General features: G+C 34.0%; 1 protein-coding gene across 1 annotated transcript; it reads right to left on the reverse strand.

Annotated features, from left to right (window-relative positions):
• Positions 1–9,928: 9,928 nt before the first annotated feature.
• Positions 9,929–10,948, reverse strand: LOC124913116 (aspartic proteinase CDR1-like). Its single transcript, XM_047453735.1, has one exon. The coding sequence runs from the start codon at positions 10,946–10,948 to the stop codon at positions 9,929–9,931; it is 1,020 nt and encodes a 339-aa protein (XP_047309691.1).
• Positions 10,949–17,218: the final 6,270 nt, after the last annotated feature.

The following is a 17,218-nucleotide window of genomic DNA, read 5'->3' on the forward strand; positions in this document are numbered from 1 at the left end:
GTCCGGTTAGAGACTAAAACCGTTCTCAACACTACACAAACCGTTACAAACTTCTTGAACCGAGTTCAAGTGCGGAAGTAGTTTGTTTCGGCTTGAAGCAACGCACAAGACTTTGGATGATATTTGTAAGTGATCGGCTAGAGAAGATAGATGGACCGGTTTGGTTAAGGATTATGTTTAGGTTGGTAATAGTTCGGTTTTTAGAGTGAGTAAGCTGGAAATAAAGAAAATAACACGAGACAAGATTTTTTATGGATGTTCGGAGCAAACCCTCCTACGTCACCCCTTCTTCTCAAGTTATGAGAAGGATCTCCACTAACTCTTTAGAGTTACAATTACACTTCCGGTCGAGCCCAACTTCGCTACTCGCCGGTTACACCAAACTCACTCTTTGATGTAATACAACAACTCAACACAACAACACACAAAAAAGTTTCCGGTTTTAGGCAAACCGGTTTTTGGAATATATGAGTTTATCTCTCTAGAACTTAATGCTTGGATAATTCGTTTTTCGTAATCCGTGACTTGTGACTGCATTAAATGAAGACGTTTCGTCTTCCTTTTATAGCTGAGAGGACACAACGGTCATATTTTCTCTCTCCTGGTAATGATCAAGAGGCTTGCACGCCTTCCCTCTTGGACAGATCAATTTGGACACATGGCAGACATGCGCTTTAGCCGGTTTGCATGTTGGACACATGGCAGACATGCACTTAGCCGGTTTGCATTTTGGACACATGGCAACTCTTAGCCGGCCGCCTGACAGCTACCTGCTGCCTGGAGATTGCTTCTGGATTTGGACAAGCATGCCTGACAGCTACCTGCTGCCTGGAGATTGCTTCTGGATTTGGACAAGCATGCCTGACAGCTACCTGCTGCCTGGAGATTACTTCTGGATTTGGATTACTCATTTAATCAACCGGAACATTTATGACTGAGCAGCCCCATTTAATAACCGGAGTTTGACATCATTTAATCAACCGGATCATTTATGACCGAGCGGCTGCATTTAATCAACCGGAGCATTTATGACTGAGCGGTTGCACTTAATCAACTGGAACATACAGCATTTAATCAACCGGAACCGGAACATTTAATGACTGAGCGGCTGCATTAAGTGTCGGTTGACCGGAGCCTTCTTTCATTAAATGCCTGTTGACCGATCTCCTAACTGAACTCCAGTTGACCAACCGGTTTGACTGAACTTTACTGACCGGTTCCGGACTCCTTGACTGAACTCCGGTTGACCAACCGGTTGACTGAACTTCTTGGACAAACCGGTTGCGGTTGCTTTTACTTAAAACCGAAGTCAAACAACCGGAACGGTATATATATTTCCAATCGAATGAATTTTGCTCAATTTCCCTGAAACAGCAAAACTTTAAATATTATTTGCAGAGGCAGAGGCATTTACCACTACGCTACAACAGCTTCTTGTTATATTTAAACCAGTTAATATATTTGATATAACTCAGCGGTTTAACATATATTTTTCATAAGTTATAACAATTATTTTCTAACCGGTTTAAAATTAATCTACTTAATTTTTCTATCAATTTCTCCCTTTTTGATTATTTAGAATAAATATTCAAAACTTGTAATGTGTGGCCGGTTTTGAGAAAATTAACTTACTTAATTTTTCTATCAATTTCTCCCTTTTTGATTATTTAGAATAAATATTCAAAACTTGTAATGTATGGCCGGTTTTAAAATTAATCTACTTAATTTTTCTATCAATTTCTCCCTTTTTGATTATTTAGAATAAATATTCAAAACTTGTAATGTATGGCCGGTTTTAAAATTAATCTACTTAATTTTTCTATCAATTTCTCCCTTTTTGATTATTTAGAATAAATATTCAAAACTTGTAATGTGTGGCCGGTTTTTAAAAATCTTATATTTGTTTGGCCGGTTTTTGAAGAACTTACACTTGTTTGGCCGGTTTTAAAGAGCTTACACTTGTTTGGCCGGTTTTAAAGAGCTTACACTTGTTTGGCCGGTTTTAAAGAGCTTACACTTGTTTGGCCGGTTTTTTGGAAAAACGGTTTCGTTTAAGAATTTTTTTTTTTTTTTTTTTTAAACAAATTTCCTTCAAATTCTGTAATCTAACAATTCTAAAATATTTCTAAGAGAAGAAAACTTAGACTCGAGAAGTGGCTTTGTGAGGATGTTAGCCACTTCATGCTTGTTCCCTTCAAATGATGTGTTCGTCAGCAGCCGGCTGTCCGGATGCCATGCTATCTCTTCCAAGCTTCTGTCTTGATTTACCTGCATTCATAGACAATAAAGAATCTGGTCCCCATTTTTCTTTGGGTCCGTGGCTTATTAATCCCTTAGGAATCCAGACTTTAATAAGTCGGATAACTTTCCCGGTTATGGTTCTAATTACTTTTCCGGTGCTTGGCTTGACATCTTTCTGTTGTCCTAAGAGTGCCTTATTTTGTGGGTGTGTATCGGTTTGTTTACCTGCTGGCCGGTTGGCTTTCCTTCTCTCAGGATGAAGCCATTTTTCCGAGTCAGTTGGACTTACATATTTTATTTCTTTTTCCGGTTTTGAGTCACGTTCTTCCTCATTGTCGGTTGATGAACTCTTGACAAATCTTATGAAAGGAAGATTGTCTTTTGTGAGTTTCATCTCGTTGGAATGCTTGTGAGTGGCGGATTTGTTATAACCAATACCAAATTTACATTTGGGATGTCTTTGGTAATTAGACATCTGGCTTACCGCTTCACTAGATCTTTTCCAAGAAGCCGTGACATATTTGATTCTCTCATTTTCTTCGGTTAACGATTGGACTGTCTCCTTGAGCTTCTCATTCTCTAAGGATAGTCCAACAGGTTCGTAAGTCTCGGTTCCGCTTGGCTCACCAGCGGTACCACTTGACTTTCCGGTTTCATATTTTGTTTGGGTCGGTATTAAAACAGCCAATTTTTTGAACTCATCGACCATGTCGTTGAGTGCAATAACTAAGTCTTCTTTAGTAAATTCTTCAGAAGAGAAATCAAATACCTCAGATTCTTTCTCAGCCGCGAAGCATGCATCAACTTTATCATCGCCGTCGCTGGATGATGAGTCGTCTGAATCGCTATCGGCCCATTTGCTATTGATTTCATAAGCTATCAGAGCCTTATGATCTTTCCGGTTCTCCTTTATTTGGTCGCGGCCCTCACACAATTGGATCAACTTCTCCCAAATTTCTTTAGCAGAGGAGCAAAACTTGATTTTACTAAACATATTTTTGTCCAACGACTTGAACAAAATGTTTTTAGCAACATTATCCAGGTTGTTCATCTTCTTATCTTCCGTCGTCCATTTGTATCTTGGCTTATCAATCTTTATCGGACCATCGGTAATAACATACCACATGTCGTCGTCTTGTGAGGCCAAATGCACTTCCATCCGTATCTTCCAATCAACATATTCTTCGATGCAGAACATGGGGGGCTCGTTGATGAAAGACATGATGGTATTCGGTTGCTTGAGTGTTAAGATCCTCGCTCTGATACCACTTGTTAGGATCGGGGACGCCCTTGGAGGACCGGGGTGTTTTCCGGTTTCGGGAAGGGTGGCCGCTTACAACACACACACTTTTTGGTGATAGTCCGGTTAGAGACTAAAACCGTTCTCAACACTACACAAACCGTTACAAACTTCTTGAACCGAGTTCAAGTGCGGAAGTAGTTTGTTTCGGCTTGAAGCAACGCACAAGACTTTGGATGATATTTGTAAGTGATCGGCTAGAGAAGATAGATGGACCGGTTTGGTTAAGGATTATGTTTAGGTTGGTAATAGTTCGGTTTTTAGAGTGAGTAAGCTGGAAATAAAGAAAATAACACGAGACAAGATTTTTTATGGATGTTCGGAGCAAACCCTCCTACGTCACCCCTTCTTCTCAAGTTATGAGAAGGATCTCCACTAACTCTTTAGAGTTACAATTACACTTCCGGTCGAGCCCAACTTCGCTACTCGCCGGTTACACCAAACTCACTCTTTGATGTAATACAACAACTCAACACAACAACACACAAAAAAGTTTCCGGTTTTAGGCAAACCGGTTTTTGGAATATATGAGTTTATCTCTCTAGAACTTAATGCTTGGATAATTCGTTTTTCGTAATCCGTGACTTGTGACTGCATTAAATGAAGACGTTTCGTCTTCCTTTTATAGCTGAGAGGACACAACAGTCATATTTTCTCTCTCCTGGTAATGATCAAAAGGCTTGCACGCCTTCCCTCTTGGACAGATCAATTTGGACACATGGCAGACATGCGCTTTAGCCGGTTTGCATGTTGGACACATGGCAGACATGCACTTAGCCGGTTTGCATTTTGGACACATGGCAACTCTTAGCCGGCCGCCTGACAGCTACCTGCTGCCTGGAGATTGCTTCTGGATTTGGACAAGCATGCCTGACAGCTACCTGCTGCCTGAAGATTGCTTCTGGATTTGGACAAGCATGCCTGACAGCTACCTGCTGCCTGGAGATTGCTTCTGGATTTGGATTACTCATTTAATCAACCAGAACATTTATGACTGAGCAGCCCCATTTAATAACCGGAGTTTGACATCATTTAATCAACCGGAACCGGAACATTTAATGACTGAGCGGCTGCATTAAGTGTCTGTTGACCGGAGCCTTCTTTCATTAAATGCCTGTTGACCGATCTCCTAACTGAACTCCAGTTGACCAACCGGTTTGACTGAACTTTACTGACCGGTTCCGGACTCCTTGACTGAACTCCGGTTGACCAACCGGTTGACTGAACTTCTTGGACAAACCGGTTGCGGTTGCTTTTACTTCAAACCGAAGTCAAACAACCGGAACGGTATATATATTTCCAATCGAATGAATTTTGCTCAATTTCCCTGAAACAGCAAAACTTTAAATATTATTTGCAGCCAGTGGGATTTGATCCCTGGTCACCTGTGTGACAAGCAGAGGCATTTACCACTACGCTACAACAGCTTCTTGTTATATTTAAACCAGTTAATATATTTGATATAACTTAGCGGTTTAACATATATTTTTCATAAGTTATAACAATTATTTTCTAACCGGTTTAAAATTAATCTACTTAATTTTTCTATCAATTTCTCCCTTTTTGATTATTTAGAATAAATATTCAAAACTTGTAATGTGTGGCCGGTTTTGAGAAAATTAACTTACTTAATTTTTCTATCAAATAAATTAATTAATTGAAAGAAACATGAAGCGCAAAAATATTCGCTTCAAATACTTTTTTCAATTTTATAAATTTTGATAAAATTTAATGTAAGAAGTTGAATTGGAGCGAAGAATTCTTCGCTTCAATAACTTGTTTTTATTTTTACAATTTTATATGAAAACTTTTAATTAAGAGTAGTCGAATTGGAGCGAAGAGTTCTTAGCTTCATGTTAATTTAAAACTCGCGTTCATGTAAAACCCCACCTCACCCATGAAAAACCGGGTTACTTGACATGTAATTACACTTACTCTAACATGTAAATACCAAACTTTACAAAAATATATATTTATTGAAAGGAACATGACGCGAATAAGCATTCGCTTCAAATACTTGTTTTTTTTTTGTGGCGAATAATTATTCGCTTAAATTTTAGGTTTTTATTTCTAAATTTTTTATGAAAATTTTCATTAAGAGGAGTCGACTAGGAGCGAATAATTATTCGCTTCATTTACATGTTTTTATTTTTAGAAGGAAATTAATGTTTTCATTCATTTGGTATTACATAAAACATCTCATGCATACATTCTACCTTCTTCATGGTTTCAAATCAAATATACATACAAATACATATCAGATTTCACATGAAACTGGAATTCGATAGTTGAGATGAAAAAAGAACAGTGAACGGAGTATCGGCGTTCATGCTGAAACTTTCGTCCCACTGTTGAGGAGTTGAGAACTGAGGAGTTGTCGTTGGCATTGCATTTGATGCCTGGAACGGTATATCAATTTAAAAGTTTGTTAATAAATGAAGAGTAATAACCCAATTATTAGTAAAGAAGTTAAGTCAGCAAATTCATACCGGATTCTGTGATTCGCTTGTTATTCTTGTTGATTTTCTTTTTCTTGAGTTCTTCTCTAGTCCACATTTCCTTCTCTTACCTGACTTTGTTGGCTTCTTAGTTTTGATTCCTTTCGCTTGAACATGGGCACCCTCGACAGAATATGATACACCAGTTGGTGAAGTTTGTATATTTATACTCTCTTGTAATTTTTTATCCACAATCTTACACTAGCTAATCATAATTTCTTTGACATGCCTATACGTGTCATCTCTTTCGGCTGCCTTTGTAAATAAATGCATGGACAAGCCACACAAATCTCTGTATCTTATGTTATGAAGCTCACTCGGATCAACATTACTATTGTCCACGATTGGATCAGTTCTAAATAATCCATCTTTTGTTGTTTTTGTCCATCTCTTCAATATCAACGCAGGAGGAATCTTCAACACTTCAATCGTCGTGAAAATCTTTAGTATGTGAGCACACAAAATCCCGCAAAATTCAAATTTACAGCAGCTACACTCGATATTCTTATCATCATTCTTATGAACTGTAACTGTATGAGAGCATCTCCTAGTGTGGGGGGTTACCTTATATTTTCTTTGTGTGTCGACATCCTCTAACATTTCTACACCACAATCATGCGACATAAACCATTATTGTTCAAAGCACTTAAATACCTCTGGAGTGTAAACTTTGCAAGCATCCTTTAAGATCAAAACTGGATATTTTAGACTTGGTTGGCTGGTAATTGATTTGAAATCAGCCTTCAACACATCATATCTTCTTTCATCGATTAGTCTTTCAAAGTGATTGAAAATTCTAAAAACTTGTGTTTGTAGGAGCAATATTTTTTCAACACACTGTTCATACTCTCACTTCTCTGTGTTGTCGTCATATCAGCACAAAACATATGTCGTCCATACGCTAATGCCCACTTTCGCCTAATGCAAAACATACGTTTCAACCAGTCGTTGTTTTCAAGCCCGTAGTTTGTCAACATTTGATTCCAAGCTTTAACAAACTCTATCTCTTCTTTGAAATCATATATACATGAAAAAAAATCCTTCGAAAATTCTCTGAAGTTATGGAACACGGAGCTTAGATGTATGGCTGCATTTTGAAATATGTGCCAAATACATAGACGATGATTTGTTTCGGGCCATGTAGACGCCAAGTCCTTAGCCATAGCCGCGTCTTGATCTGTAAGAATGGTGTTTGGTTTTTTCCCACGCATAGCTTTGGTGAAAGTATCAAACAACCATTCAAAACTCATTGCAGTTTCATCGTATAATAGAGGTGCACCAAAAATAATAGATTGTTTGTGATGATTCACGCCTACAAAAAGCGCAACTGGACGACCTTCCTTATTCTTCTTGTAGGTCGTGTCAAAACTGACAACGTCTCCGAAGTATGAATAATCAGACCGCATGTTGGAATCACACCAAAAAATATTCGTTATCAAATCGTCGGCATCAAGTTGAAAAGCATTATAAAACTTGGATCATTTGATTGTTTTTTCTGCAAATACTCTAATACACCCCCTATATCCCCAAAATTACAGTCTCTAGTTCTTTTCGTTCGCAAGTAATTTTTGTAATCCTCAGGAAGAAAACCAAGATTCTCCCTTCCACCGATTTGTTTATACATTAAAGCATGGAATGTCTTAGGAGGAACTCCCACGTGAATGACAATCTCGATATGTAAGCCTGCAACTGCAGAAATATTCCTATGGCATCTATACAGGTGACTTTTCTTTGGACTTGCAAGAGGATGACAATGCTCACTAATAAAATTTACCACTTGGAACTTTCCATTCTCTGCCCTCTTTATCCTCAATTTTGCTTGACAACCGAACCTCGTCAAAGAACGGCTACGTCTCACATAGACATCCCGTTTGTCTTTTACCCGTTCACCCTGTGCACTACAATAAAAAACTCTATCCAGTATTTTACCACAGTTGTCAACATGTTTTGAACTACGCCTTATACCAAATCATATTAGTTTAGCGTATGCTAAATAGAATTCGTAGCCTTCTTCTTCACTCTCAAATTCCCGACCTAAATGTGGAATTAAGTTGGCTTCGATGTCCTCCAAAGGTTGGCCGTTTTCATCGAAATTCAATTGACGACGACAACTAGCAGATTAGCTGTTAAATTTTAGAACACGTAGAAAATAAATCTTCTCTCGAACCCATGAAATAAATTTAGAAAATAAATTTTAGAACCTGGGCGACCAAGTCTTCTCTCGAAAAGCGACTATTCATTCCATTTCACATGACACCTAGACCAGGGGCGAATAAGTATTCTCTCGAAAAGCATCTAATCACTACATTTTACATGGCACCTGATATAGGCGAACAAATCTTCTCTCACAAAGCGTCTATTCATTCCATTGAACTTGGGCGAAGGGGTATTCGCTATAAAAATTAATTAATTGAAGCGAAAATTTCTTCACTCCTAAGCGTCTCCCCGTAAATAAAAATTTAATAAAAAAATTAAAAATAGGAATGATGTAATTTGAGCGAAGATTTCTTTGTTGTATGCCATTTTTAATAAATTGAATTAATATTTAATAAATGGAAATATAACATTCATGTTAATTTTGGTCTTTACATACAAGGGTAAGTGTATTTCCATAACAGGCAAACGGTCTTCTCATTGGTGGGTTGGGGGGTTTACATGAACGTCAGGTTAAAAATAATTGAAACGAAGAATTCTTCGCTTTAAATCATCTCCCCGTAAATAAAAATTTAATAAAAAAATAAAAAATAAGAATGAAGTAATTGGAGCGAAGATTTCTTCGCTGCATTTCATTTTTAATAAATTGAATTAATATTTAAAAAATGAAAATATAAAATTCATGTTAATTTTGGTCTTTACATACAAGGGTAAGTGTATTTCCATGACAGGCAAACGGTCTTCTCATGGGTGGGTTGAGGGGTTTACATGAAGGTCAAGTTAAAAATAATTAAAGCGAATAAGTCTTCGCTTTAAATCGTCTCCCCGTAACTAAAAATTTAATAAAAAAAATAAAAAATAGGAATGAAGTAATTTGAGCGAAGATTTCTTCGCTGCATGTCATTTTTAATAAATTGAATTAATATTTAATAAATGGAAATATAAAATCCATGTTAATTTGGGTCTTTACATACAAGGGTAAGTGTATTTCCATGACAGGCAAACGGTCTTCTCATGGGTGGGTTGGGGGGTTTACATGAAGGTCAGGGATCCTAGGCAGGGAAATCTTTGCTCCCTTCGCTTCTCACCCTTCCTTCTCACATGGCGCTCGGAGAGAAGTGATCTTCGCTGGATCATATGAATAATATATTAATTCCGTACGTTAACTGGCCATTCCGTTAACGGCATCTGAGGTGAACCCAGAATAAAACCTGGATTCCGGATTCTCCCTCCCTCCATCTTCTACCCAGATTGATTTATTAATATAATAATAATGCTGCAATTTAATTGGTCCGCAACAAGGGAACACGAGAATCGGTAGCAGAAGATCCGAATCGATTAATTTGTACTTTTTTGTTTGAAAACATAATATTAAAAAATAAACTAAACAAATAGTTGTCAATCTCAAATATTATAACTTATTTTTATATAAGATCTAATTAAAAAGTCGACTTACCTTATTAAAAAAATACAACTTTTACTCTCACTAAAAAAAGCTTTCAATTAAAATGATGGGATTGAATATAGTTGTCATTATAACTTTTTATATTAAAGGAAAAAGAAACTCTTATTTAATATAATTATTAAATTATTTATATAGGTTTCTTGTAATTATACATTAACCATCTTTATGACTTTATTGTATTCTATAATAGGAACAATAAATAAATAAATAAAAAGAAAGAAAATTGATCTTAGGAGATCATGTTCAAGTCCTTTGAACTCTATGTTGTTATCATATATACCTTGAGCAATCAGTTGATTTGAAAGAGACCTCCTTTCTCGGAATATCATATCCCACCAAGAAGTTCATTTGTGATCGGTTTCCAAATATGGATATACTATCGTCTTGTTTCATATCCAGACACAACGCATATCCATATACTGTAAAAGTGTTCATCTTTGACAAAGTTATATTAGCGTTACTAGCAAAATGGAAAGTGATATTAGGAATATCGGTGTTAATTTTATAGCAAAGTTCATCAGCAAAAGAAATTGGTGTTTTACCAATTACACGTATTAGTGCAGTTTTCAAATTTTGTAACACTTCCGAGGGAAAATAGTTTATAGTAGTGCCCGAGTCTATTATGATGTTACCAGGTCGTCTTAGGAATGGGATTATACTCTCTCGAAATGGAATGATAATATTTCCGACGCTGATTGATTCCAATGTGAGAAAATAGAATGGACTGTCTTTCTTCTTTGTGAACGGGGTGGATATCACTCCAGGCCCAGACACAACCGCATTTTTTCCGAAGCTAATCCTGCTTCTTGCATTTTGGTTCGAACCGAACTGAGATATTAGACAGTATGAAAACTTCCCACCAGTCAAATATCGAGTCTGACCAAAGAATGAGAGTGGCTCATCTGCAAGCCCGATCATACCGGTGCTTTGCTCACTAAATTCCCCACTATTTTTATGCCCGCACCCGTGAGCCATGTTCGGGATGGAAGTGTCTCCTACTGTATAAGTTTCCATGGCTAGTTCCCCAGAGCTGCCTGATTTGTCATCGTAGGATAGACGATATTTACATTTTTCATTGGATTGAGTACAATCCCGTTTGTGTCCTAATTTCAGACACTCAGTAGAATCACATCTCAATACTTGATATGAAGATGACCGATTGGAATTAAATATGAGTTCATTTTGTTTGAAACAATGCTCACATGGGAGGCACTGAATCCATGACATGCTGGAGCCGGTGTCTAAGAACATCATCTGCTTGGTAGGAGGTGTACCAACGTAAATCTCCATGAGGTACGTTGAAAAACTCAGCATAGTTGTCGATTCTATGTCAGCAGTTTCCTTTGTGTGGTTGTTGTGGAGTTTTAGGATGGATTTCAAATAAGACAAGCGAGACCTAGAGTGACCGCTTGTTCTTGACAAAAGATCAATTCCGTTGACATATCGGTTATACGATGATAATTTTAACGAATCTCGGTGGATGAGATCGGCAGAAAAACCTATCAGTTTTGAAGTAGTTATATTAGAAGAAATTGAAATTTGGAACAGGAAATAAAAGACGAACATTGTTGCATTGTGTAAAGAAATAGTTGTCATTTTTAAATGAATATAGAGATGAGATATTGAATTAGAAGTATAAGGTGAGATTTATAGATCATGGAAATAAAGATAAAGAGTAAAATCTCATTATAAATATTATCGTAATATTTATGTTAAACTTTACATAGAAATTAAACATTTTTTTTTTGGAAAAACCGCTTAGCGTCATTTCATTAAAAATTTTCAAAAATGGGAAAAAAAACCAAGGGCTTAAAAGATTATTCTAGACAGACCTAAAATGATTTTGAAGTCGTAACATTCTAAATAAAAGCTAAAAAGCTAAAAACGTAAATGAATTATCTGATTACAATGCTTTCAATTCTAATGAGTTTAAGAAACAGTAAATTCTAGTTCCTACAAATATTCCAGTTTTGCTCCGTTCTTGGAATTATTGTCCACGTTCCCGCGAGGGCGCTGCAATCCAATACAATATTTTTCCATAACTTTTCAATGCTCCCCTGTGGGTTCTGCCATATACCCTTACATTCCGTTCTTGCCAAATGTTATACATCACTACTCTAAAGCCGCACTTGAACACGCTTGTTGCGAATCTATTTCCATTGTCTTTGGGTAGTGCTACATCTTTGATTTCATTCCATTCGCTCGGGAAACTGATCAGCTCCAGGTTTTTATAGAATCTGTCCCAAAGCTCTGAAACAATACAGCAGCTCCCGAATAGGTGATATATAGTTTCTTCATTTCCTCTAAATAGAAGACAGTTCGTGTCCGGGATGCTCATATACTTGCTGATACGATCACGAGTGCTGAGTCTTTCCCAGAAGGCGAGCCGTAGGATGAACTGGTGTCTAGGGATAATCTTCGTTGACCATACAAGAGGAGCTCATTCAACTTTCTATGCTTTTTTCCGTGTTACCTCCCATATTTTATTCAATACCAACTTCCCATTTTCCTAAGCTTTCCATTCATGAATATTCGGTCTGTCGTGTAGTTGTATGTTACTTATATGATCATTTATCCTCTGTCCTTCTAGATTTCTTCTAAAAAATCAGTCACAATTCCCGTCTTTAATGTCTCTGATTTTCGCTTCTGTGTAGTCCTTTCTGATGCGGGTATTTTGAAACTCCTCCTTGTGGATGATAGGCTGGTTTTTGAACCAGGTTTCGTGCCAGAATAGAGTGCATTTCCCGTCCCCTAGCCGGATGTCATAAAGATCTACAATATCGCTTCTTAGTATAATAATCTTTTTTAGAGACCAGCTCACACCTTCATTAATTTTTTGCAGGTCTAGATGCTAGTTTCGTATTTCATAAACCTCGTATGCACCCATTTGATCTATAGTGACTCCTGATTGCGCTCTAAAGCCCACAAATGTTTGAAGATGAGAGCCTTGTTCCACTCGATACAGTTCTTCAAACTAATACCTCCCTCGTCCTTCGGTTTGTAGAGAGCGGTCCATTTGACTTTTTTTCCTCCTCTTCCGCTACTGCCTCAGATAAAATTCCTCATTAGTGTATCGAGCTCATTCATTACCTTTTTCGGAATGACCATTTGTTGCACCGAGTAGCTAACTATGATCATGACCACGGTTTTGATAAATTCGATCCTCCCTGCATAAGAAATGTTTTTCGCTGCCCATCCAAATATTGTATTTTTTACCTTTTCAATCAGCGGCTTGCAGTGTGAGATCTCGATCTGCTTCGCGGTTAATGGAATTTCTAAGTACCTTACGGGAAAACTATGTTCCTTGATGCCCATGATGTTGAAGATGTCCTACTTCGTTTCGTCATTCACGCCTCCATAAAATTCCACACTTTTTGCTTTTATTAATAATTAAACATGTAACCTCAGAAAAGAACGTTAGTGCAGCCCTAATAGTTTTAATGGAATCAATGTCTGCGTGCGCTAGAATGAATAAATTGTCAACAAAGCATAAATGGGTTACCTCCTCTACCTCACAGAATGGGTGAAAGATGTATGGACGATTCTTTCGGAACATCGCGAAGATGCTCTCAAAGATCGCCATGATAGCTACAAAAATTAAACATTTTGAAGCATTGATTAATTTGTACTAACTTTATAATTTTATATTTTAAAATTATTAATCTTAAATAAAATTTGAAGCGTTAGTCTTTTAAATTTATTTATATTTTTTTTATATATTATTTAAAATAATTTTTTTAATTATAAATAGAAGGATGCTTTAAAATATAATGGGTGTGCTCTAATTTGAAATATTCTAAAGTTTGATTGTAATATTTAAAGTCCAAATTTTAATAATCTTAGTTATTTAATTTTTTTTCTTTCTAATAAACATTTTCTTTTGATAAACTTTATCAGATATAATTTTGTTAAATAATTATTAAATATGCAAAAGTTTTACAGCGAATGTATAGGGAAGTGATGTAAAAGAGAAACTGGATGACTCAATATAATTTCAAATATTTATTTAACTCCCTCCTATTCATTAATAATTTCTCTCTTCTCTTTATTAATAATTTATTTTTTATCTCTTCAATCTTTATTAATAATTTATTTATATTATAAATTTGTAAATATATGTTTATATATTTTATTATTTAATTTATTTATTTAAAAAAAATAGAATAATAATAGGGAAATAATAAATCAAATAAATAAGTAATAAAATATATATGGAAAAGAATAATAAAATAAATATAAAAATTCTTTATTTTTTAAATTAATTATTTCTCTCCTCTATTCATATATATTAATAATTTATTTATTTGTTTGTTTTTAAAATGGGTTATAATAGGGAAAATAAGAATTAGTATCTAACTCAAATCTTACATACTAATATTCAAAATAAATATAACACAATCTATCAATTATTAATATTCAAAGTAAATAAAAAAACACATTTTGAAAATATATAACATTTTGAGTTAATTCATTGGATTTATAATACATTATATTAGAAATTAAAATATGAAAACAAAATTAAAGAGAGGGAGAAATAGTTAATTAAAAAAAATTATATTTTATTTATTATTTTATTAAATATATATTTATCAAATATAATATATAATTGAAAATATATATTTTTTTATTTTTTTTATTTTATTTATTATTTTCCCTATTAATATTTAAAATAAGAGATAAAAAAATGAATTATTAATGAATATAAAAGAGAAATTATTAATGAATAGGAGAGAGATAAATAAACATTTGAAATTATACTTAGTCGTAGTCACCCTTCCCCATTATACATTCACTATAAAACTTTAGCTCTCCTATCATTACTCCTTAGCACGAATGTAAGTTAACACATATATTAACTAAAAAAACATGAAAAAAAAAATTAAAAATCATAAAAGAAAAATTAAATTTTTTGTTTTTTTCGTCTTAATAAATCTTCGTTCAGCGAACAATCACTAAATGCTTGTAGTTGCTACTTAAATCCACCATTCAAATGGATTCCTTTGTGTTATTTTTTGAGTATCTAATATAAATAAATATTATAATAGTTAGTCTAAGTTGTAAACATAAAAAAAGTATACGATGAAATAATAAGTAGAATGAATATCGATAACTGGACAATATTTTTTACTATATTTTTTTTAAGGTTGCAAGGATCGTAATTGAACACAACACAAGGAATCATAAGTTCTAATTTCTCAAAATTTATGACTATAAATATCATTTAAAAGTTCTACAAATTCGAGACTATAAATATCAAACAAAACTCTTATTCATAATGTCGATTCAATCAAAACTTATCCAAATTAAATTACAAAGATCAATAAATGCGATTGAAATCATCATCCGATAAGGATTTAGTCGATCTACACATTCAAACAATAAAATTGCTGTTCAAAATTTCTCTTTTTATGTTCTTGCAGATAATTTCATTTTAAATGGAATAGATGAAAAAGTAATAGAGAATAAAAGTATAATATCAAAAGGCTAAGAGTTTAGTAACATTCTCAATAAACATCTTATTATTTCAATTTCAAATCACCAAAATATAGAATAGTGACAAGAAAAATAAATAATTTTATTATCAAATGTAAAGACAAATACATATATAAATACCAAAATAATGTAGATAATAAACAACCAGCAATATAACATTGAAGTTAAAATATGTCAAAAAATAATAATAATAAAGTTAATAATAATAATAATAATAAAGTATTCATTGTTTATGAATTTATTTATACCACCTAATAATTTGTCTAGAATTTTGTAAAATGAAACTCATTTTTTTGTTGTATTAATTTGTTTTATTTGATGTTAATTATTTGGATAAATTATTAATATATATGAATTTAAGGTTGTAATAATATTTAATATCCGTTAATTTTATTTCCATTAATTAGTTATAAATTAGAATGAAACTGAATGATTTATTTTATGGATGGGAGGTTATAATAATATTTATTATCGTTAATGAACATATTAAATGTGAGTATATTTTTTTACAATTTAAATCTCCTAAATAGTTTTCATTATTAATATTAATATTTAATGCAAATCTCAAAATAGAAATTAAAGGGGTTTGTTTTATTTTATGTTAATTATTTGGATAAATTATTAATATATATGAATTGAAGGTTGTAATAAAATTTAATGAAATATTTAATAAAAAATATTAATATATATAGATGGTAGGTTATATTTATTGAGTTTATTTTTACTAACATTTATTTTTATAAAAATAGGAGTATCAAAAATTAAAATATACCATAAAATAGAAGTTGCACAATAAAATTAAATTGATAAAGCACATTATTATTTCATTAAAATTAAGAGTATTAAACAAAATACTTGATCTTCAATTATTCCAAGTTAGTGTATACATGTAAAGATACAAATCTAGAGCTAAACACAATTATTTCAAAATTAAAGTATTTTAAGTAAACAAACATTCAGAAGTACAATAGCTTGCATCCAGAAGTATAATGATCTACAATGGTTGAAAGTACCTGAAATAAACCAAACAAAATCAGGAATTAATGTAATAGAAAAATTAAAAAATCTTTTTGCAAACGAATTTTATGATAAAATGATCTAAATTTCTAATTTACCAATGCTCACACCTCCAGGCATGATAACACGATTATCACCAAAACAATTTTGCATAACCATGATAGCACCATTATCGCCTTGAATCCAATGAACCCATCATCTCCATCAAAACATCAATTGAAATATTAAAAATCAACCTATTAAAGTGATGACTAAAAGTACTTGAAACCAACCAAACAAATCGAGAATTTTATATATAAAGTAAGACTTAAGGAGAGACGAAACATAATAGAGAAGAAAAGTTATATTTCAAGAACTAATAAAAATATATGATAAGAAGTTTAGACTTGAGCTCAAGAGTTCATACCACATTACACAAATATGGATCTTCTTTGAAATAACTGAAAGTCTCGTTCTCCCTATGAAAATGACAACATACCTCAACAAAAACTCAAGAAAAATGATAAGAAAAATTAAGTAAAGTTAATTTTTGAACCGGCTAGAAAAACTAAACAGTTGTTAACCTCTATGTGCAGGAACAAATCAAATCGTATGAACTGGCTGGAGCTTCATCAACCGGATGTTGAAATACCTCAAAGAAAATCAGTTCCAAGTGATCAAGTCAAGATCAAAGGAACCGGTTTTTAACTCTCTCAAGAGACCGGCTAGCAAAGACAAAATTCACATTCCAGCCGGATCATATTATGTAAGAGGCAAAACCGAAACTACAACTTACAGAAGTGACGTAGTATGACGAAATAGACGTGTCTCGAAGGAATAAAAGAAGATCAGATCCGATCGGAAGCATGCGAGGAAAGCAATGATGATTTACTGATCCGATGTTGACAACCGGAGGTGCATGCCTGACACGTGTTCGAATCTGCAAACCGGCAACGTCACATTTTCCTGAGGAATCCTTGTATGCTTGCCAAGTGTTGAGGAAGGTGAAACGTGCAAGTAACCTCCCTGCACTGGCGTGATAATGATCAACCAATCCCACGACGAGAGAAG

Source organism: Impatiens glandulifera, chromosome 8 (genome assembly GCF_907164915.1).
Source record: "Impatiens glandulifera chromosome 8, dImpGla2.1, whole genome shotgun sequence".
NCBI classification, from domain to species: Eukaryota; Viridiplantae; Streptophyta; class Magnoliopsida; order Ericales; family Balsaminaceae; genus Impatiens; species Impatiens glandulifera.